Source organism: Cavia porcellus, unplaced genomic scaffold (genome assembly GCF_034190915.1).
Source record: "Cavia porcellus strain 051 isolate PalLab524CR breed Dunkin Hartley unplaced genomic scaffold, mCavPor4.1 scaffold_21, whole genome shotgun sequence".
NCBI lineage: Eukaryota > Metazoa > Chordata > Mammalia > Rodentia > Caviidae > Cavia > Cavia porcellus.
The window spans coordinates 21,605,234-21,628,163 of record NW_026947504.1 but is presented as its reverse complement, the minus strand read 5'-3'; the positions used below and the strand labels follow the sequence as shown (position 1 = coordinate 21,628,163).

Genomic DNA, 22,930 nt, shown 5'->3' with positions numbered 1-22,930 from the left:
TCATCCATAAAATAAGGATATTTTAGACACCATAGAACCACTCAGAATGAATCTATTGCTAGTGTTTGGAATAGGATCTGTGGGCATACAAGTATTTTTAATGAATTAAGTGTTTAGCTATTATCTTTAAACACACACTTGCTTATTTATCTCAAAAAATTATGGATAAGAGGCTTTTAGTACAGTTTTTCAGAATGAGCTCTAAAAACCTATAGTATAAAAGGAAATTTACTCTTCAGCAGTACTGTATAAGAGTGTTTCTATTATGGGAAAAGATATCAGGCTCATCATTATTATATCCTACCCATGATTCAACATGCCCAGATTTACAAAGTTCTGACTTTCATGGAATTAGAAAGTATCTAACTTATTTGCAACTACTAGGATCAAGAAAGGACATCAGTATATCTTAACATTTTATGGATTTCATTTTCATTTAGGAGACATGAACTGGGCAGAGATACATAAAATTGTGACCTAAGTGTGAAGTGAATGATGTAAAAAATAGGTTATGTTGTTTTCAGAGAGCATCTTTGCTTAGATCTCCAAATTGTTCCTGAAGAACAAAGTGCTCTCTGGCCACTTTTGGAAGACTGAGGAGGACTGATAGGGAGATGGGAGGGTCTGCTGTGTATCCTTTTCTACCCGTATTTCTGGGGCAATGACATAGGCCTTAGTGCAGTTGTGCAGAAGCCTGCGATGGCATTCATGGACCCTTTGACTGTTGTATCATTCTCTGAATTAAATACCGCTTGCAGACTTCAGCCCTCTCACACTGTGACTTCCTATTTTAAAATCCTCTACCATTTAACTGAATATGATACACTCTGCCTGTAGGTCTAAGCTTACACATACTTTAGCTGGGGAGCTGTTTCTGGTATCCTGAAATTTGTTAATTACCATAGCTCTGTTTCCCACTGTACCTATCCCATACCCTTAACTTTATTATTTATTGCACAGTATTTTATTTCCCAATGACTTGATGTCTGTCTCGTTAAACTAACAGCTAGAAATAAGTGTTTTTTTGTTCTGCTTTGTACTCCTGGCACCTGGCCCAGCACATGGCAGGTATATAATAGATTTAAACTGAATGAACCACATTGCCCAGCCCATGAATGTAACCCATGGTTTCTTGTTGTAGTCATAAGGGTTCCAGCATGAGTTCATTGTTTTGGGATGATCTAGCGCTTTGCTAATTTTCACTAAGAGTTGAAACATAGATTATGTACTTCTGATATTACTCAGTTTAAAATTCCTTTAATTTCAAGTTTATTATGAGCGCTTATTTTAGAGCAAGCTGTCTGTGCCTGTCTGAGATCTTCATTAAGTTGTCTCTTGTACATTGCATGAATCAGGGCATATTGCATCTTAGAGTCTATTTCCAGCTGTTGGTCCAGTGAGAGCTGAAACGAAAAGCTAAAAATGAGTCATCACTGACTTACCAGCATTTAGAGTCTTTCCACTTAATCTGAAAAAAATCTTGTTCTTTTGATTTTTTTTCCCCTTCTTAAGACACTTGTTTGTTGTTAAGTTTTTCTAAATCGGCAGTAGGAGTGACTAGTCAGTTTCTCTGGTGGAGTGAAACTCTTGCCTCTTGGTTAAAACATTAATTAAAAGATGTCAGATGTTTATGTTTATACTCTTTGTAAACTAGTCAAATATGGTGCTTGAACTGAGGATAATTGGTCAAATTTTACACTCATTACTGGTACAAAAATTTTGCTTCTTGTGTAGACAAATTCTGCATACCCTAGAACCTGTGGGGGTTGGGGGGAAAAAGCTGATTTTTTTATACCATAGATAGTGTTGACACCATGGGATACACCTAAGAATGGATGAATTAGTTTAGCTATAATAAATAGAGAAAGGAAAGGCAGTCACATTGAATTGAACCCAGGTTTCTGTGTCATTCATATATATATATTCCCTGCCCCCCCCCAGAGGAGCCCTTCTCAATACAACAGTATTTGCATTGTGAGATCTGTGTATCAGTGGCCTTTTAAGAAAATGTAGCTCAAAGCAGGAAAGCTATCACTTCAAAGCATGCCACAGTGCTTAGATATAGCCAGGAAATTAACCATGTCCACGGCATGATAATATTTCCTGTAAAGCCTGAAACCTCTTTTCCTATGCTAATAATTATCAATATGTACTATTTCTTACTTGTTTCATTTTGGGTGATGTTGGAGGTTTGAGACAGGGTCTTGCTATTTAAAGCAGACTGACTTTGAACTCACATTTTTAGTCCAGACTAGCCTCAAACCCACCATGATTCCCCTGCCTCACCTCCTGCGTGCCCGGCTAATCTGTACTGTTTTCATCATGAGATGTCTTAGAGTTTTCCTGGGTTTTCTTTTTCCTTTTTATGTCTTGCTTTGTTGATCTCTCCTTGACTGCTCTTCAGGGCAGCTGCTGAATGGGACGTAGAAAGTGTCATAAAGAATCCTAGCCAGTGCCTCTACTCTGTGCCCAGCTATTGTTTCTGGTACTCTCTGAAACATCCATGCTCCAGGCCCCAGTGTCACAGTGAGGGTGGGGAGGCTCTCTACTGGCTATCACAGTTTTTTAAGTGTTTTTGACAGAATCTCAATATACTTTTTAAGGTAATTTTGTTAGTCTTTTTTTGTCAATCAACTAACTTTCTTTTGAAAGTGCAGACACCCCATGATTTCACTGTTGGAGGCTTCTTGAACTTGAAATACAGGGTCTGAAAAAGAACAGCTTTTGGAAAAATAAATAAAAGTGTTGTCGCAGTATTTAGTTTAGAAAAGAACAGGGTCATTGTTGTATTTGTGTGCCAACGCTAAGATGTTTTATAAAATTGGAGATAGCAATATCTTAGGTTGACTACACTGTCAGAAAGGCAAGGGAAACTGGATTCAGTTCTGGGCAACAGATTTGTCTTAGGTGAGCTGATGATTTTCTTTACTCTTGAGGATTGACTAACCAGGGAACAGATTATAAAAGACTGGTTGACTTACTTTGGAATCCTAGGGAAAAAAAAAAAAAAAAACAGGATAAAATGTTCTCTGCCTGAGATAGCCATGAAGATCTGAAGGAACATACCATGTAACATTTTAAAATGATTTTCTTTGAAGATCCTAGTTTAAAAGTTACTTTAAAAAAAAAAAATAGCTCTGTGTCCATATACCTAAGCAGTAAAAAGAAATAAGTGATATGAATACAATGAGGCTTAAATCCCATTTTATTTTGTGCCTAATTTTATTTTGTGAAAGAAGATTGTGAATTCCTGGGTAATTGCTTTCTTGATCTGCTTTAGGCTCAAAAAAATCTCTCATTGTTTTAAGTTGGGTTAATGTCTGTTTATTAAAATACTAATGAGACCAAAATCGTGCTGATTAAAAACAAAATTATGTATTTAAACTTTGCAACATTACAAAATCAAAAATAGATTCTAATACTAGAGGACAGATCCAACACTTCTAATGAGTTGCTTACTGTGTGCTCAAACTTATTATTATTTTTAAACGAGAGTTGATTCCTGGTCTGTTGAAATTACAAAAGTGTTTCTAAAATTTTTAAAATCATAAAAGTAGCTTATCTTTAGAGTCCTCGGTAGGGTGTCTCTTCCCCTAGTGATTTGTACAGCGTCTGGTTAATAAATAAGTGCTCTGCTGGTTGGGCACTGCACATTGAGTAGATTTTATTTGTTGACACCCATTGTAATATTTTAGGATGTCTGAGGCTGAGATTTCTTTCTTTCTTTGCTCCTGTTTTACTGCTCATTGAGTTTTGTCTTACAATCACCCTTCCTTTCCTTCACTTTAAATATACCCTTCAAGTGTTATTTTCTGACTTTGTCTCGCCTGGTTTCACGTGCCTATTATCTTTTGATTTGCAGTCCATTTTCAGTTTGGAGTTTGTCCCATTTCTGAAGTAGGTCACTATACTTGGAGGTATTCATCCAGTGTTCTCTTGTCTTTTCTTTGGGAGGGGCTTGGACTTAACCAAACATACATACTTAGACTGAAGCCTTGAGGCAGATCAGCTGTTTTCTTGAAAGAAGCAGGGTCAGTCTGCTCCCCAGTGGCCCTGTCCTGGGGCCCCCCTCCATTTTTGCTGTCACTGGCTGGGATCAGTCTCCTTCACTGACCTCACTATCCTGTTCAATCATTCTGCTTCATACTCTCAAACATAGTAAGAGGCGAATTGTGCCTTCTCCCCTTGCTTTAAATCCTTCATTCCCAACCTCTTGTCCACAAAATGTGACCTAAATCCCTTCAAGTGCATAACATCCCCAGCATGCACTGATCCTTCCCAGCTGCCTGGGCACCACCTGTCCCACCACACCTTTGCATTCTTCCTGCACCCATTCATTCCTCCAGCCACATCCCATTCTATATTCTGGGTGCAGGAAACAGACTGCTCAAAGGCTTGGAGCTGGAAATGCGCTTGTCAAGCTTCAGCAGTGGAATCATAGGATGTGGCTGAGCTGTGCTAAGCACCAGTGTGAAGCATTACCATGAGTCAAAGGCAGAGGCCCAGAGTGGATGCAGGGTCACCCTACCGTTCCCTAGGGAAGGGGAAAGCTGGCCACAGTCCACGCCCGCGCTCTGATATCACCCTCTGTTTCTCTCCCCAACTTCAGCGTGCGATGGTGATCACTGGGGGCCTCACTGCAGCAGCCGGTGCCAGTGCAAAAACGAAGCTCTGTGTAACCCCATTACTGGGGCTTGCCACTGCGCTGCTGGCTTCCGGGGCTGGCGTTGTGAGGACCGCTGTGAGCAGGGCAGCTATGGTAATGACTGTCACCAGAGATGCCAGTGCCAGAATGGAGCCACCTGCGACCATGTCACGGGGGAATGCCGTTGCCCACCAGGATACACTGGGGCCTTGTAAGTGACCCATACGCTGCTAAGCAGGGAGGCAGAACATACCTGCCCTCTCATCGTGTTCCTTGTGCCTCTGTTTCTACTGCAGTCTGAATAGCTACTGGTGTGTATGGACCCCGAACACAGAGAGGGAGACGAGCAGGAATGGCCCCTGGGTCCCCCTGCTGTTTAGCCTTTCACTGTCAGAACCCGGGTAGAATCAAAGGATTAGCTCAGCAAGCTGAAAGGCTCACGTTGTGTGAGTAGCAACAGAGGTCTTTCTGCAGATTTGAGTTCTGTTTTTATTCTGCCACAATTATATGCGCTTTACACTGCTACAGAACAATCATGGGCCAGATCGTTCTGCTCTCTGACAATTAGCTGGATAAAGCAGGGTGGGTTAGAGTCTTTCCTTAGAAAAGGAAGATGTTACAAACAGTTCATACAAGTTTACAAAGATGAACTGGATGACTTGGTGCCCAAGGTTGTGTATGTTGCTGCGTGACTATCAAGATGTGTATATCCAATCTGTATAGATAGTATGCATGCAATAGTTTTTAGCTTTTCTGGAGAACTTTGAAGCAGCTATTCAATTCCCATTGCTTTCTTTATCTTATCAGGAAGGGGATTCTTCAGTTTGCTTCTGTTAGCAAGCACAATAAAGGCAGAATTTACCTTTCCAAAAAATTATGAAACAGAAACATCTTGTTCCCTTACTGAGAAAATTATGCTTATATAGCACAGAACTAAAACTTAGGAAAAAGTGGGGCACATTGGGTAAATACTTTCTGCCATGTGTTAATGTCCATAAAGAAGAGCTAAAGAAAAAAACTGCCCAGAAGGCCCTACTTTTCAAAAGAATGGATGATCATCATCTCAAACTGTTTAATTGTTAATATTTTTTATGGGTTTTCAAAGAGGCCCCAGTTGAATAGGGCTGTGGGAAAGTTGGAGCTACTTCACAAGAGAGCAAAAGAGACACAGGCTTAGACAACAAGATCCGAGCGACATAGGGGGCCAAAGGAAGGGAGGCTTGTCTCTCTGAAGAAGTGCTGAAAATTGACTATGACGAATATGTGCACCAAAGGGGTAATTTGCGGATGGTTTGATTGTCTTTGAAATTAGAATAAACACAAAGAAAGGCAGGCATAACAGTGGCACAAGTGTTTTCTGAGGTTTATGCACAAAGTTCTTGTCACTGATAAGTGGTGATTTGGCCATTTTTAAAAGAGTGCTCTCTTTGAAAAATGGAAAGATTTTCTTCAAACTGAAATTGTTTCCTTAGAAAGTACCTCAAAAGAAAGGGACAACGTTATTCTCAGTAGATTGTATTGTATGAAAAACTTTATCCAGTCATACAAATCTGGAGACGGATGGAAGTAAGCTAAATGCACTGAATATTGCAGGGAAAGAAAGGGAAAGTGAGCCCCCCAAGACATTTTTAGGCAACAAGATAAATGCCTTGGATGTTAATTAAATGCTCATCTAATGGGAAAATCTTGTCTATTCCAGACCCTGGTTGTGTCTGTGAGCCTGAGGGTCATATGGTTGGGTAAATAACAGTGGCCTTTGTTATACTTTAATCCCTCAGCTGTGAGGATCTTTGCCCCCCTGGCAAGCATGGACCACAGTGTGAACAGAGGTGCCCCTGCCAAAATGGAGGAGTGTGCCACCATGTCACTGGAGAATGCTCCTGCCCTCCTGGCTGGATGGTAAGTGTCCTCCTGCTCTGCCCCTCTCCTCAGGTCACTCATGTGGAAATCAGGTGAAGAGTTTCTGAGCAAAAGACAGCAGCAAGGGTAGATAAAGATTCCCAAACTGGAAACACATAGCTGCTTTAAAACTGAAAGCCTTGCGTTCAGAGAAAGTGGGATGATCTAGATGTGGACTTGAAGTATATGGAGGACCTTCATGGGACAGATAGTGGCCATCTGTCCTACATTTTTCCCTAATGGCAAAATGATGCAGAGCTGATAAATACAGGAATTGTTTAAGAACTATTTCATAATTATGTACATCGGTTGCTTTTATTTTTGGAGAACATTATTCTCAGTAGATTAAGTGTTGTGTGAAAAACTTTATCCAGTCATACAAATCTGGAGACGGATGGAAGTAAGCTAAATGCACTGAATATTGCAGGACTTCTCAGAGACCTCAGTGTGGCGATACAGGAGGAAGCTATAACTCGTTAAACTCCCCAAATTTCACCTTTACACCTTTTCTTCATGTAACAGTTTCATAGGTTTAGTGCTATATACAACACCCAGTGTCAGCTCATTTACTAATTAGACTTACGGGCAATCAGGAAATAATTTCGGTTCTTAACTTTCTGGGTTGGTTTTTGCAGAAGAGTGAATGACCAATGCCTGTTTGCTTCATTAACAATCTAGTTAAAAGAACTGTTCCTCATCTGTCTTCATTATCAGCTACCTCTCTCAGTTTCCAAGGTAACAAGTGGCTTTTTACTGGCCAAATGCACTGAGGACTCTTCTGTTTTTACTCTGCTTCACTTCTCTAAAGTTGTGATCACTTACCTCTCTTTGTTAACGTTTGCCTTCCATTCCTCTATTTTTTTTTAAGGTACCAGGAATCAAACCCCGGACCTTGTGCTTGCCAGGCAGACGCTTGTGCTGCTGAGCTATACCCTCAACTTGCATTCCCTCTCATAACCCTCTTTTTTACGTCTCTTATTACAGATCTCTTTTCCTGACCCTCTTTTATTCACATACCCCTTTAATTTGGCATTTCCTAGGTTTTTGCTTTATTTTTCTTTTGCTCACTATAAACCCTCTCTAGAAATTTCATGCCGATCCATGACTTTTGCAACTATCTGCTGATTGTGCCAAATCTCAGTCTTCCCTACCCTAAGCCCAGATGTATATTGGTCAACCATCCTTATCGACACTGCAACTTTGATAACCAAGAGACACAAAGATACTATGTCCCCGGGCTATGCTTAAACTGGAGTCTCCATAGCCAGATGTGGATGTAAAATGGCCTGGAATTTCTGGAATTTTGTGGATCTGGAACAAAGGAAACCTGGAGTCTGCTTCCCAAGAATGGTCTCCCAAAGTATGGTAATGATCAAGATGTCTAGTCCGCTGAGACAAATATACAACAAGTACCAAAGGGTTAGAAATGGTAGGTTGACCAAGGTCCGACTCTAGAAACAAAACAAGAAGAAATTCCACAAGACAAGGGCTTCAAAGGGAAGCTGCCTTGTATTGAGGGCATTCCTGAGGATGCAGCCAACAGAAAAGCTATTGAAGGAACACCAGAGCTGGTCCCAGCAACTGCAGCAAATTTACTGCTAATGAAGCCAAATGTGTCTAAGACTCTCACAGCCATTCCTCCTCTACCTTTTAAAAACTCTCTGGTATCAGAGATTAAACCCAGTATTTTCCTGCTGAGTTACAGCCCCATCCCTTATCTGTTTATTTAGGTTTTAATTTTCAGACAGAGTCTTGCTAAGTTGCTAAATTTCCCTGGCTGAGCTCAACCTTGAAACTTCCTAGCACGGCCTCCCAGAATGCTGGCATTACAGGTGTGTGCCACCACACCCAGCCTTTACCTTTTTTATCAGAGGGAAATTCAGCACTTCATTACCCAAGGTAGAAATACCAGACTATCTTTGACTCCAATTCTTGTTTACTTTTCTGTGTTCAGTCTTTTGCCAGAACAAGTTGTTGGTTGGTCCTTCGCAAGGGAAAGATTTACTGGACTGGTTGTGTCCAGAGGGCTCTGGACTGTGCAGATGGAGCTGCAGGTGTTCTCCTTCCTGATGCTCTTGTCTTGGTATTATTTGTGAGTTGTTTCTTCTTCAGTTTGCAGCTTTTTTCTTCCCTGGTGGAATGGTTGTTATGTGAGCTAATTGACCTGGACCATGTGAGCAGTGAGCAGAGATATGGCCCTTCCCTGGGTCCAGTGGAGCCCACATCCCAGCCCTTCCTCTGTGTGAGGCTCCTGCCTTCAAAGAGGCTTCTCACTGAGTCTTGAGATCATTTTTTCTTCTCTGTGTAGCGGATCTTCTCACTTATATTTGTCTCTTATGACACTGTATGTGTGCTATCATTTTAGAAGTTTTTCCAAGGTGAACATGTAGTCCTATTAGATAAATACACACAGGCATACTTAAACTAATAGAAATAATGTCTCCTCAGAGATGCTTGCTCACAGTAGGCCTTGCTCATAAATGTTTCAGCTGCATACCTGACCTTGCACGGAAGCATTATGGGTAGTTAGAAACAAGTTCTGAGAGTAAAACTTTGCACAAAAACCACAGCCCACTATGCGCTGATCCTCATCATGCTGTCCTTTGACCTTACACTAAGTAAGTAATGAGGAGTTGGAGCTGTTTTTATGTGTGTCCCCCACGCTGGCTTGTGAATGAATTAGGAACTGTGTCTTTATCCATGCTTAATTCTCAGTGCTTGGCACACAGATAAGTTTCAGTTAAGCCCTAATTTGAATTATCTCTCAAAGGCTTTTTCAGTTCCAAGAGTCTGCGGACGAACTTTTTCTGTTTGCAGATAGCTAGAAACCACCAGAGGAGACTTAATTAGCACACCAACTGCCTTTGTGGGTAGCCAGTAGTTACAGAAAATGTATTTTCTTATGCTATCCAGAGTAAACATTTACAAAACCATCTGGTGTGTGCTAGCCTCCAATTTCATGGTGCTCACAGTCTGCCTTTTTTAAACAGAGGGAGGACAATGATTTTCTGATAGTTAAAAGAATTAGAAAAATCCCTGTTATATGAAATATGTTCTTTGCTATAATTATAATCCAATAGACACTCCAATAATTATAACTCTAATAAACCCAAAACTACCAAGTTGTGTAGCTTAGTGAGGTAGAAAATAATAGAGTATTTCATCTGCTTCTTGGTATCTTATTCTTATACATGTAGGATTGTAATAAATGTAAAAACCGAGCTGGAAAAGGTGGACAGCTTTTGGAGGAGAAATACCCAAATTACTCTCTTGATTTTTTTTTCCCCTGGGAAATAAGCCTTTTTTATTGATCTTGGCTCAGAAGTACTTAATGGAACTGCTGAGAATAAGTCTTTTTCTTCTGAAATAAATTCCTATAGAGTAGTTCTTGGTCAGTGCTGTTGTTAATTCAGGTACACAAAATTTTAATCTTACATTGGGATACATTTTAAGAAATGAAGCCAATGATGATATGTGTGATATGTGTTTTCTCTGGAACATATGGTAAAACATTTGGATAGTCCATTTGGACCAGATGTTGCCATTTATGTAAGGGATTCTCAATAAGTATTGTTGACTCACTGTGCGTATCAGACACAGGAAGAGCATTTAGGAGGACTTACCCCATACATTCCTTAGATCATCATAATGGTGTGATGTAACTTTATCTTATGCTTCAGTTTTTTTTTCCTCAGGATTACTGTTTTGCTGTCTTTGAATATATCTTGAGATTTGGACTTAGGAAGGAAATAAGTCCCTCTAAAATTTCAAACATTTTAAGGTGATGAACTGTGTGTTCTAAAATGCCCTTCATCAATTGTCTTGCAGTCCTTTCCCCATTTCCCCTTCCCTTCTGCTTCCTCTCTTTTCTGTTCCTTAGTTTGGTCCTTCTCTGGCTGGAGGCCCATCTAATTTTCCATGTCTCTTTGAATGCAGGGCACAGTCTGTGGCCAACCTTGCCCGGAGGGTCGCTTTGGAAAGAACTGTTCCCAAGAATGTCAGTGCCATAATGGAGGGACATGTGATGCTACCACAGGCCAATGTCATTGCAGCCCAGGCTACACAGGGGAACGGTAAGGGATGCCCTGGTGTTTTTCTGACCATTCACAATGATATGAGAGAGAAGCTTGGAAGATTTGGGGAGACTGTTCAGTATCCTGTGTCTGTAATTGTACACAGTACCCCCAGAAGCACCTATAAAGTATCCCTACGTTTGAAAAAGCTATTCTAGTTCAATGTGTAGAACTGAATCACAGACAGCAGTGATGAATGAAGATAACAGAGGAAGCAATAAGGAAAAAACTATAAAATATTTGCTCTTCGGAATCCATGATGAGTGTGTTGTTCTGAAAAGCTGAGTGGTTAGGACTGTCATTTTCAGTTTAAGTGTTGCTAGATAGATTGGCTTTCAAATGAGATGTGTACCTAGGCATCTTTAAAAAGCATAAAGTTAGCTTCCTATGATTTCATACTCTGGTAATAATACTATTCATTATTTTACATTGTATAATTACGTGAGATCACAGAGTTCTCTGATCCGCATAAAATAGGGGTAACAAGGATATTGTGGGGTCTACTCACCCTACTTCTAATTGCTCTTAATCCATTATGTCTGGAAGACTGAATACTCAAGCTCATTGACTGTGTGTGTAGAATGAGAGAAAAGACTCTAGAAGGTAACACTTGAAAACAAAGATTTGAGGACCTAGTTTAGGTCCTTAGAAACATCTGTAATGTTCAAGTAGTAATCATACTAACCATATTTTCCCCTGGCATATAATATGGAATAAATAATTAGTACATTACGGCCTTTAGAAAACTAATAGAAATTATACATACAATTTATATATAATATATAGTGTGTTTATTATAGTTGAATGACTTCTGTAAGCTGTACAAATACGTGATCATCTTTGAGTAAATACCAATGAACTGTATCTGTGAATAAAAATTCTTTTTACCTTTTCCCTCAATTTCTTTCTATGACTTTTAATAAGATATTGTAGAATTTTCCCCCCAAATGAACACTGGATTTAAGTTTTTAAAGCTCTATTTGAGATTCTAACTGGGTATTTCTAGATAACAAAAACTTCTAAATATTTACTTTTTTTGGTCACGCTAAAAACTTTAGCTAAAAATGTTATTTTTACCAAACATTATTTATTCAGTCATATCATCTGCAGATAAAAATATTAGCCTTCTTTTTAATATTTATAATGATCATTCATTTCCTTGAATTACTGCATTAAATTGAACCTCTGAATAAGCATTAACAAAGACAGGTCTGTCTTCTGAATTTTAATGAAAATGGTTCACTATTAATTTCATATTCATTATTGATTATTGGTAAAATGTCCTTTTTTGTGCTTATGTAGTTTTGGTCCATATTTTTATTAAGAACTTTAATAGTGGTACCTAATTAATTTTGTCAGAGGCTTTCTTTTGCTATTATAACTATGTTTTCTTTCAACTTTTTGATATTACAAGTTATTAACACATTTAGTATATAGTTTTTATAGCATGTAAATGCAATTCAGAATATATGTTACCAACACCCTAGTTTTAGGTTGTGTTTTGGGTACATAAGATTATTAGAGATGATTTCTGGATCAAGGTAACAGCTCGTAATGGAAAACTGAGTCAGAATTAGAAAGGGATTGTACCATGTAGAATCCAAAATAATGTTTTACATTCAGTGATTGGGCTATAGAGATTTCAACATAACTTTGTTATTACCCTTTATGGATTCAGTTTTAAATGAAGGGCAACCCAAAAATGACAGACTTACAAGGATAATAAGTTCATACTCGTCTTCTGTGGAGTATAGAGTGTCATTGCTAATTTTCAGATAAATTTTAGATTTCAAGCAAGAAAGGTAAAGAGCTAAAGAAGGTGAACAAAAATGAAATTTTCTTCTTGCATTATTGCTGTTGTAACTGCTGTTCTCTGACCCATCTATGACTTTTCAGTTGTTACTACATCAGGATTCTGGAGTTAACACACATACCTGTGCACAGTGACAACACACACATTTTCACTGTGAATGACGAACACTGTGTGGCTGTGGACAGTTTGTGGCAGGAGATGTGGGGAAGATGCGCTGATGTCTGACAGGTCTTAATTTGTTCCTTCCCTTTTCATGAGAGCTCAGTATAACTTGATCTCCGTGATCAGGACAGAGTGCTGCTGCCCACAGAGAAGGTGCCACCGCAGACAGACGTCAGTTAAGCAGTTCCTGGATGTGGGAACAGCCCTACCAGCCACAGGGCAGCAAAACAACAAAGCAGGCCCCTTGTAGGTTGTTGGCAGGGTTTCACATGGGATAACAAAACAGAGGCTTGGGGTTTGTGGGAAGGTCAAGGAGACACTGTGGTCTGGAGAGACACTGTGTATGTGGTCAAGTGAGGATGAAGAGGGAATGGGTTCCAGATTCTCACAAAATTCTTCGGAGGAGGCTGAAAGAAAGCTTCCCTAGTGTTAATGGCATTTTCATAGAGTCATTCTGATGCCTTTGATGGCCATTGTGGGTTTGTGCAGAGAATGGGTGCTCAGTTTTTGCTGGATAAAGGAATCTGGGACTTAATCGTGGAATTTAAGGCAAACCCCAAGACTGCTGTGCTAAGCCTCTTCCCTGAGAGGGAAGGAGGGAAAGCCAGAAAATTATGAACAGGCTGGCACGTATGGAGTGCAGCACTGGTCTTCAGTAGAGGAACTATTTCCTGTCTCCAGGACCTGGGAAAGTTGGCTCCTTCCCAGTGCTTTTTATGTTTTCTCTGGAGTAGCAGTTCCAGATGTTAGAAAGCAGGCAGTTGACCTATCAAGTCTAGGTTTAATGAAGAACATGATTTGTTCACACTAAATCATGATTTGGCCCAACTCTTCTGGTCACTGTGGGGAGGAACATGCTCCAAAGGACAAGGGGAAAAGAGGAGACTGCCACCTCACACAATCACTTGCTTAAGTTCACAGTGACATGCTGCATAATAACCAAATTGGCATTAAAATAAATCTGTGATCCTGGGTGGTTTGGGAATTGGTGTTGTATTGTCTAAATCTCTACTTAATGTTTATCCATTTTTCCAATTCCACGTTATTTGAATTTTTTTTAATTGGATTCTCCAATTTCTGTATTTCTACTTATTTTTGTCTTTATTGGATTTTCTATCATATCTCTTACAAAATGTATGTTCTCCTTCACTGATTCCCGAGATCCTTTCCATATTCCACATGGGGGTCACAAATGCAGCATTTAAGGACATAAAATATGTTTGGAAAGGTCCTTCTTGAAGATAAAGAAAGTGACAAGAAGCCATTCGCAGGCTACTCAGTGATTATTTTTTTTTCCAAAGTACACAGCGTTCATGTACATGTATGGGATTATCACCGTACATTCTATCAATTTGTACAGTTAAAATAGTAATGTAAAAAAAAGTAGAAAATATATATTGCTAGAAAGACATCCTGCCTTTTGATCTGAGAGATGGAAATAGATGCAACTATTAAGAAGATTCTCTTACAAGTATAACATCCACTAAAAAAGAACTACGCTAACATATTGACTACTTTAGGAAGTAAAACCTAAGGTAGTTTCATTTGTCATCTATATTGCAAACCAAATATGTTTAATTATAGATTAGAAATGTAAATAGGGGTCAGGGCCAACTATTATGTATTTCGTTTTCACAGAGAATAACAAAACTCTACCAAGCTATGATAACATATGCGCTCTGTTCTCTGTAATTTTGTAACAGATACTTTTTCTGGCTTCTAATCTCTGCTTCCTTTAGAGTGCTTTCCAACTGAGTCAAAAGTATGAAAATAGTCCAAAGCTTAACATTTGACTTTGTTTCCAAACCTGTTTAAGAGAAAGTGACATTATTTTATTCTGTATATATTTTTTCCTTTCATACTGAGTTAGAAAGAAATCCAAACAGACAGGTTGTAAAACTGTCTTGCTACCCTTCAACAGGAGCCATAATGAGGGGAAGCCATTGTACCTCAGTGTTTTTATTTTTTTGTCGTTTTCGTTTTATCGGTACCAGGGATTGAACTCACGACCGCACACTTGCAAGGCAGGTGCTTATGCCGCTAAATCCCCAGCCCCAGTGTTTTTATCTTTAAAGAATAAACTAGAAGTCTTGGCCTATTAAAGCTTCCTCCAGGTTGAAACTAACAAGAACCATTAAACATATTGTGGCCCAAAAATGAGTGTATGAATGTATAACTCTAACACATGCATTTGATTTTATGCTTTGAGCTCAATCGCACCAGGATTTCTCACATAGTTTAGTGTTTGAAGACTTTGTCTGTTGACAGGGCACCTGCAGATGTGTCTAGAATCTGTGACACAAAGCTCACTGGAGCCCCTTTTCTTTGTTTCCGTCACATTTAATGTATGCTAGGGCCAGAGTTAACCAGAAAACTATCACAGGATTTCCAAGATTTGTCCTCTGTACTAAATCCTAGTATTGCCAGCCACTACGCCCTTTCACTAAAAGTATAGTAAGCCTTGTGAAAAGCTGTTTCTTTTTTGAGTGTGTTTCTTTGTTATTTTGTTAAGTATACTTAAATTTGTTATCATGCCCTTCTGTTCAGAGAACAGATCTGAAACACTTAATGCCTCCTATATTTTTGATTCTGTCTGGAATGGCTTGAGAGCCACCCAGGAAGCGGCTGCAGAGACTAAGTGGACCCCACTTGTGATGAGTGCTCAGCTAGAGGCCACCCTGTCTCTGTCGTCCTCTCCTTAGCAGAAAGCTTCCTTTCTGTTGCAGAGAACCCCAACATCTCCCCTCACAGTTTGGCCAGCCCAAGAATGTGTGTGCCTTCTGGGGAGCAGAAATAGATAATTTTTCTCTTTTCTGTCATGATTTTCGCAGCAACTCAGCCGCCTGCCTCATTCATGCTAACCGTCCTCCAGGATAGAACATGTCCATCTTGCAGGACAGAATTCTAGTATTATTTTTTTTAAAAACAAATAAACTAAGTTTTCAGTGTCTAATATTTTTTCCTTGCCATTTTGCAGATTTTCTTCATCACAGAAGATGACATCCCTCTTGCCAAAAATTTTGTTTTGGGACACTCCGATTTTTCCTATAACCTACTGGCAAGAGCGTCCCAGTTGAAATAGAGGACACCTGTTGTCGATAGATCAGAATTCCCCAAATCTAAAAGAAACTTTACTCTTGTTAGCTACATAGCTTTCTAAATGAGGGGCAGTGATTACTACTGAGCTTTAAAAAGAGAGGAGTCATAGTTGAAGGAAGTTTTTTTGTTGTTGTTTTGTTTTTTGTCTCAGGGGTCAAACTCACGACATTGCACTTATCAGGCAGGAGCGTGGCCACTGAGCAAATCCCCAGCGAGGAGTAATAGTTGAGATAAAAATTAATGTCAGTGTGAAGCTAGGAAATTGAATTTCAGTGTCAAGTGGTCACAAAGTTTTCTATTGGAAATGGGGCAAAGTGACTTTTTAAATTTCCTCCTTATGGTCTGGGACTACCGTATGGACAATTCCTCTTTTTCTTGGTGTCTGCTAAAGTGCTAACTATGCCTTTGGCAAACACAAAGTGTGAAGCATTCTTCACGTCCCGAGCTTACAATCTGATTATGTTTTGGTACTTGTTCCTCTGCTGTTTCTATTATATAGCCAGAATAATTCATCTTAATGGTTTTCTACCTGGAATAGGACAATCAGTAAATAAAAAGTTTTATTTGTGTACAATAAAACCATTTTGAATGCACCATTTCATTTTACATGGCACTAACTCATCCATCTTCTTCCCTGCCTCTTGGTCGCTAGGTGCCAGGATGAATGCCCTGTTGGGACCTATGGCGTGCGCTGCGCCCAGACCTGCAGGTGTGTCAATGGAGGGAAGTGTTACCACGTGAGCGGCACGTGCCTCTGTGAAGCTGGCTTTGGTGGCGAGCTCTGCGAAGCACGCCTCTGTCCAGAGGGTCTCTATGGCATCAAATGTGACAAGCGGTGCCCCTGCCACCTGGACAACACTCAGAGGTGAGTGGTGGTTGTCCCTGGAAGAATGTGTCCTATTGAAGTTTTAATCTTAGTGTCCAGGATTTGGAAGAATGGATCCATAGAGTCTCCCACTGTGAGACCCTTCCTACCCCAGGAATATCCTGGACAGGAATCATCACGCCAAAGGAATCAATGTGTGATGGTCCAGGTCAGAAGTGCTACAATGGTTAGATGGTTGTTGGTGGATATGAAATTCTCTTATCCATTAATAGCACCTGATAAAGATTAAGTTTGCTGCATGTAGTACACTGTCCTTAAGAGAGGGATTCTGTGACACTCCCTTAGAAGCAAAGACGCAGTGGAGAGACAAGCGGTTAAGCCAAGTTTAGAACATAAAAGTATCATAAAATATTTTTTACTGCACTATCTTTTACTTGACAACACATCTGTGGAAGGGAAAGGCCTGCAGAGAGGAAGTGGATCAGTGAAAGTCTTGTGAAAGTGCTTCACATGTGGCCGTCACATGGGAAATATCTTTTCAGAACTGATTACTCAAAGGGGTCTTTTAGCTCAAAAATCTCGCAAAGAATTTGAGAACAGGAAACCACCATCCCACCCACCCTCCTGGACCTTGTCTGCTAAAAATATCTTCTCACCCTGCCTCTTCATTTCCCTTCTCTAAGGACCAGATTAGATACACATAACTTAGAATTCTGGGCCTTGTTTGAAGACTTCTGGAAAAACTGAATTTGACAAAAATGTAGTGCTTTACATAGCAATTCAGATGTCGTTAGAATTACTATTCTTTGCATTCAGCACAGCTGTTACTTCATTTATACTTCTGAAGGATAACTCATGGCCACATGAAATCCCAAATGTGCAAAAGTCAGAAGTAAAAAGAAGCATATCGTTTGTCTTTTCTTCAAGTCATTGTTAAGAACAGAAAAAAAAAAAAAAGAAAGAAAGAAAACAGTTCACTTTGTTTTGTATCTGTGTGGTGTGCGTTTATCCTGGAGTGTATTTTAGTGGGACATGTCAAAAAGTATATCCTCCAAGTTTTGGGAGTTTTTTTTTCAATTGAAAAATATTACCATTCTCAACACAATGTTTAGGTAAACATTTGAGGAATAAATGTGAATAGCCTCTGTGGAGTTTTGTTTTAGTTCTCCAATAGTTAAAGAGCTAGTGGGATTAGAGACAAGCCATGAATGTGGCTTACTTTCCTGAGGCATGAGGCTTGTTGGAAAAAAAAGTGTGAGTTTCGTGTAGCAATAGCTAAGAACATTATGTCCATGTTGTATTTTGTTGAAATCAAATGCAGTGATGTATCTTTAGAAAGAAAGAGCTCTGCTATGAGAAAAATGGTAGAAGCAGAGAAAAAATTGGCATTGTTGAAATTGGATACTATGTTAGTAGTGGTAAGATGGAGGTAGAGAATTCCTTGATACCAGTACTATGATAATTTCGCATCAGGCAGCATTGTAGCTAAATACGTATGCTTTAACAAAGAAATACGTAACCTTACTTGACAATTTCATAGATAATATAAAGATAAAATTTGTCTACTAATGTATATCAGATATCAGAAGATTAAAAGTAGCATGAAAGCTACTGCTAAAGACTAATTTTTATAAATTTCTATTACAATAAGTTACATTATTATATTGATTATGTGACTATCTGGTTGGGTTCATAGTCAGAGCCATCTGTTAATTTCTATATCTTGACATCCCAGAATTCCTGTATCTTGGACTTCCATATAAAATTCCTGGAAAAACAGTGTCCCTTTGAACCAAAAAGCACAGGAACTTTTTTTTTAATTCAAAGATCTAACTTATTCATCTGCAGTCTAATCAAGCAAATGGAGCTTTGCTATTGCATAATTCATGACATACATTTATCCTTAAAGCTTTCACTATACTTTATATTTCATTATACTTTGACATTTCATTTTAACTAATGAGATAGTTAATGCCATATAAATTAATATTTGTTATCTTTAGGTTAAGTTTTGAGTTCAATGGGTGCACACATTGACATGTACTGCAGCTATATATTTAGGTAGAGGTTTTTATTGATTAGCTTATGCCACGTCATAAAAAACAATCCACCCCCTAACATAGTGGCATAAAGCAGATTTATTTACTTACTAGCTGGTGATTTTTTGCTTGGCTATTCTGGCTGGGCTTAGAGTGGGGATTCTTCTGCTGGTCTTCCGGTGTTCACCTGGTGGGTCAGGAGATTGGTCCTGCATATACTCATATGCACATCTGGCATTTTGGCTGGGTGCTAGGAGTGCCTGAGCCATGTACTCCAGCATCTAGTAGGCTGTGTTGGGCTTCTTTACCAGAGGACCACCTTGTAAAAGCAGCAAAAGGCAGGGGAGGTCCCAACATGAAAACACCGTTCAAGCCTGTGGTTGTGCCATATTTGCAGTTTTTATTTCTAAGACAAAGCAAGTCCTGATTCAGTATACTTCACCTCTTTATGGAACGAGTTGCAAAGAATTTATAATCATTTTTACTTTGTGATCTATTGTTGAGTTGAAATGAGTTTATATATATATATATTTTATATATATATATATATATATATGTATATATAGTATTAGTACTTTAAATTTTAACACTATTTCTGAGCCTAAACACATTTCATCATGACCTGAACTTTTCACCTGAAAATACCTTTTATGGTACAAATGATTTGAATAAGAAAATAAAATTTGATGTTTAATTAAATTCCATATGGCATATGTATATTAGCTCTTATTAATACAGACATTCATTCAGTAGCTGCTGGCAATCAGGATATGCCTCTCTGCAAATGCCACCTAATTGCCACTGCATTTGAACATTAATAACATTTAGGAAATGAATAAAAGGAAGCTCGATGACTCGTCCTGTTCCAGTTAATATTGTATATTATTATTGTATATAATATTTAATTATGAAATTTAAAAATAACTAGAAAGTGCGTATGTAGTAATATGGGTAAGATAACAAGCATTCCCCTATGTGTATAACCCTGCTTTCCTATGTGCAGTTTATTCTTTAGCTAGAAAAGGTATTGAGTATATCACCCTTCAACCTCCAAACTGCTACTCCTACATCAGCACGTAAATCTCATTACCAATTAAGTTGCTTGCATGAGAACCCATCAAATGTCTCCAAAGTGCTCTGGCTTCCTACCTCTAATTACAAATTGCAGAATGCTAATTTCAGTGTCAATCAACCTGAGAACCAGTGCGCTGCACCACCACTCACTGGGGGGTGTCGAGTATCAGTTTCTCTGTTGCCTCTCAGTTCAGTTCTCTGTCCCCAGGTTATCCATGTCATTCAACACATTTATACCTACATCATGAATATTATTTTCTACTTTTCTAATGTAAAGAAATATTTTCTACCACAAATGCCTTTTCTTTTCTAGTATGTTAACATAATGTAAACTAACCCACTACTTGCAATATTTTCTTCTCCTTTTCTCAAATGTAGGGCCTTCCTGAAGTAAATTTAAATGGACCCCACTCCTGTTTTGCACGATCTTGCTCACCTGATAGTGATTAGAAGTGCTGACTCCTAAATTATAGCAACTGTTTTTCATATCTAGTGCCCCTTGCAGGCTATTCGCAAATTTCCTTTTTCTTGGGTATAAAAACAGACCTTGGTTCAAGTTTGATCCTGCCACTACCTGTGTGAGACTTTAAATAAGTCTGACCCGTTTTATGACCATAATTTCAAACAGTTACGAGGATTGAATTCGATATCACACGCGGAATGTTTCCACTGCCTGGGACCTATTCAGTGCTTTGTAAACACTAACTGCTGGTCTGCACCTTCACTCACAGTAACAACACAAATTCTAATGGTTCCTAGTGATGGTTCCCTTTATGCCAAGACTTACGCAGTTATACTGGTTCCCATATAGCATTGCTTGAGAGACCGTCTTTGACAGACTTCAGGAAGAAAGAGACTAATATGTGGAAGCTAGTTCTGGAGTTGGATGCACGGAGCATCAGTTGTGTCTTTACTGAAAAGCTGTCATGTGCAGCCCTCATAGACCTCACATTTTGGAGCAGAAAAAAGACATTAAAGAACTGTAGAAGTAAACATAGTCTTATGGGTTATGATAAGTGAGCTGAGGAGGCGTATCAGACACAGTGCAAGTGAACAGGAGAGAACTATTTGAAATTTGGGAGAAGAGCTAGACTAGAAGGGCAAGATGGAGAGAGACAGTTAAAGAGTAGAGACATTTCCTTCTGGGAAACTGGAAAAACCCACGTGGGCACCCTGAGGTTGGAAACACTTGATGCCTTTACACACTAAAAGAAATGCATTGTGGTCAAGCATTTGATGAAATGATGAAAAGAGGGGTAGAGAAGAAGCAGTGGCCAGAAGCCCAGGCCGTGTGGGCTATATTTAGAGTGACTGTGTATCTGATTTCACAAGGACAAGCTGGTTAAGCCTGTTACCCTAATGTGAGTATTACAAGCTCCCTCTTCGCTCTTAAAAATGTTCCAGTTTACACAATAAATTATATGGTCATACCATCTGTAATACACAATATGGCTTTTATTCTAAACGTAAAGTAAAACTTTGAAGAGTTTGGCGGAGGAGAATGAGATCATCTGATTTATGCGTTAGGCATAAATGTGTGGCTGCCACAGAAAAAATTGCAAAGTTGTCGAGGAATTCAGGTGATACAGAGTAGTTTTGTGACACAGAGTAAGATGTAATAGTAAGACAAAGGGATGTGGAGAGAGTCAAAATGTTCTAGAGATTGGAAAACTTAGGTCCTAGTGATAAATTCAATATGGCAGGGAAAGCTGCAGGAATCTTCAGAGTAACTCCTGGGTAGACAATGAGGATAATTCCTGGATAAACCATGTACAGAAACATGAGTGGAGAATACAAAATGATAAATAAAGGGAAGAACTAGGACTCAGTTTGGTTTGTTGTGCTGGTAATCAAGCCCGGGGCCTTGTGCATGCTGGGCGAGTCCTCTACCTCTGAGTTCCATCCCCCGCCTTAGGGCTCATTTTTTTTTTTAACATGTTATGTTTGATATGCAATAGGGATGCCAGATGCCTGCTCAAGAATAAGCAGTTACCCAGGCATAAAAACAGAGATCTGGGACTCCAACCCTTATCTTTTGAATCTAAACCTTTGATACCCAGGACATTATCTCAATAGCAGAATTACACTTGTATATTTCTTCTAACCATGTTTCCCGAGTATGTTTGTGCTGGATACTGACTTAGTTACTTTTGTCGTTGCTGAGACAAAGTACCTGATACTTCAAATTAAAGAAGGAAAGGTTTATGTTAGTCCAGAGTTTGTAAGAGGTTTCAGTCCATTGAAGGCTGACTTCAAAGCAGGGTGGCATGGCGGAGGGGTAGAGCAGAGGACAAATAGTCCTTGGCAGAGCAGGCAGGAAGCAGAAGCAGGAAATCTATAGCAGCAAGCCTCTCGTTCCCTTTTATCCCTTTCAAGTTACAAGCCTTTGGGGGTTGTGCTACCCATACCTAAAATGGGCTTTCCCATCATCCATACCCAGAACTAGGATAAACCAATCTGTGGAGTAATTTAATGATTACACCCTTAATCCATATTTGCACACTCTTAATCCACATTCACGTAGCCTGGACCAGCCACCTCTGAAGAGCCCACCTGTGAGTGCGTGAGGGCCATCTAGATGTAAACTGTAACAGATTTTGCCTGTGAGTACCTAGGTATATTTTAATAAATTTCTGAGCATGAGGAGCAAACCATCCAGCCTGTGGTCTTTTTCTGAAGAAGAAAGAAGGAGAAAGAAAAGTAGTAGAAGAAAGAAAAGAAATATAACAGGAGATTCTGAGGTGTGACTGGGACCCTCTCTGGACAGACTGCAACATCAGGACCAGGAGGTTGTGTACCTTCACTGGGGGAATTACAGCCTTCATGTCTTCTAGACCATCATTTGTTCCAAACATAGACAATCTGTGAGCTGTCCTCTGGTAGGAGTTGATTTAGCAAAAGTGGGTGCAACAGCAGGTTCTTGTTGTTGGCTCTGGTTAAGGGAAAGGTTCTGACTCCACTGGTCAGAATTCATCTTCAAACAGTCCTCCAATTGTCAGCAGAGCTACTTTGATTGGTAGGGCTTTCCTGTAGTGAGAAGCACATGTGTTTTGAGCCAGCGTGCCACAGAATGTCCTATTGTGTCAGTATCCTCACACATGTATCTAGCACAGCTGATGTGGCCATTTGTTACGGAGCAACAGCTGGCTGCCTGTCCCCTCAATGAGCCTGCTGTTTCAGGTAACAACAGCTGCTCTGCTGCCAGGTAGAGGGAGCTGAGGAGACACGCAGGCTGCCAGGATCACTGCTTTTGGAGTTGTTTGGGCTCACACTGGTTAACTAATGTGGTATTTTCATTGG

The 22,930-nt window shown here is 39.5% G+C and overlaps 1 protein-coding gene across 7 annotated transcripts in view; it reads left to right on the top strand.

Moving 5' to 3' along the window:
- Megf10 (multiple EGF like domains 10) overlaps window positions 1-22,930 on the top strand; it is a 169,308-nt gene that overhangs the window by 103,460 nt on the left and 42,918 nt on the right. For all 7 annotated transcript variants that reach the window (XM_063232420.1, XM_063232421.1, XM_063232419.1 and 4 more), the window contains 4 exons: window positions 4,610-4,856; window positions 6,424-6,544; window positions 10,481-10,617; window positions 16,344-16,556. In XM_063232420.1, the coding sequence (XP_063088490.1) occupies window positions 4,610-4,856; window positions 6,424-6,544; window positions 10,481-10,617; window positions 16,344-16,556 (718 nt within the window). The remainder of the gene's footprint in view (window positions 1-4,609; window positions 4,857-6,423; window positions 6,545-10,480; window positions 10,618-16,343; window positions 16,557-22,930) is intronic.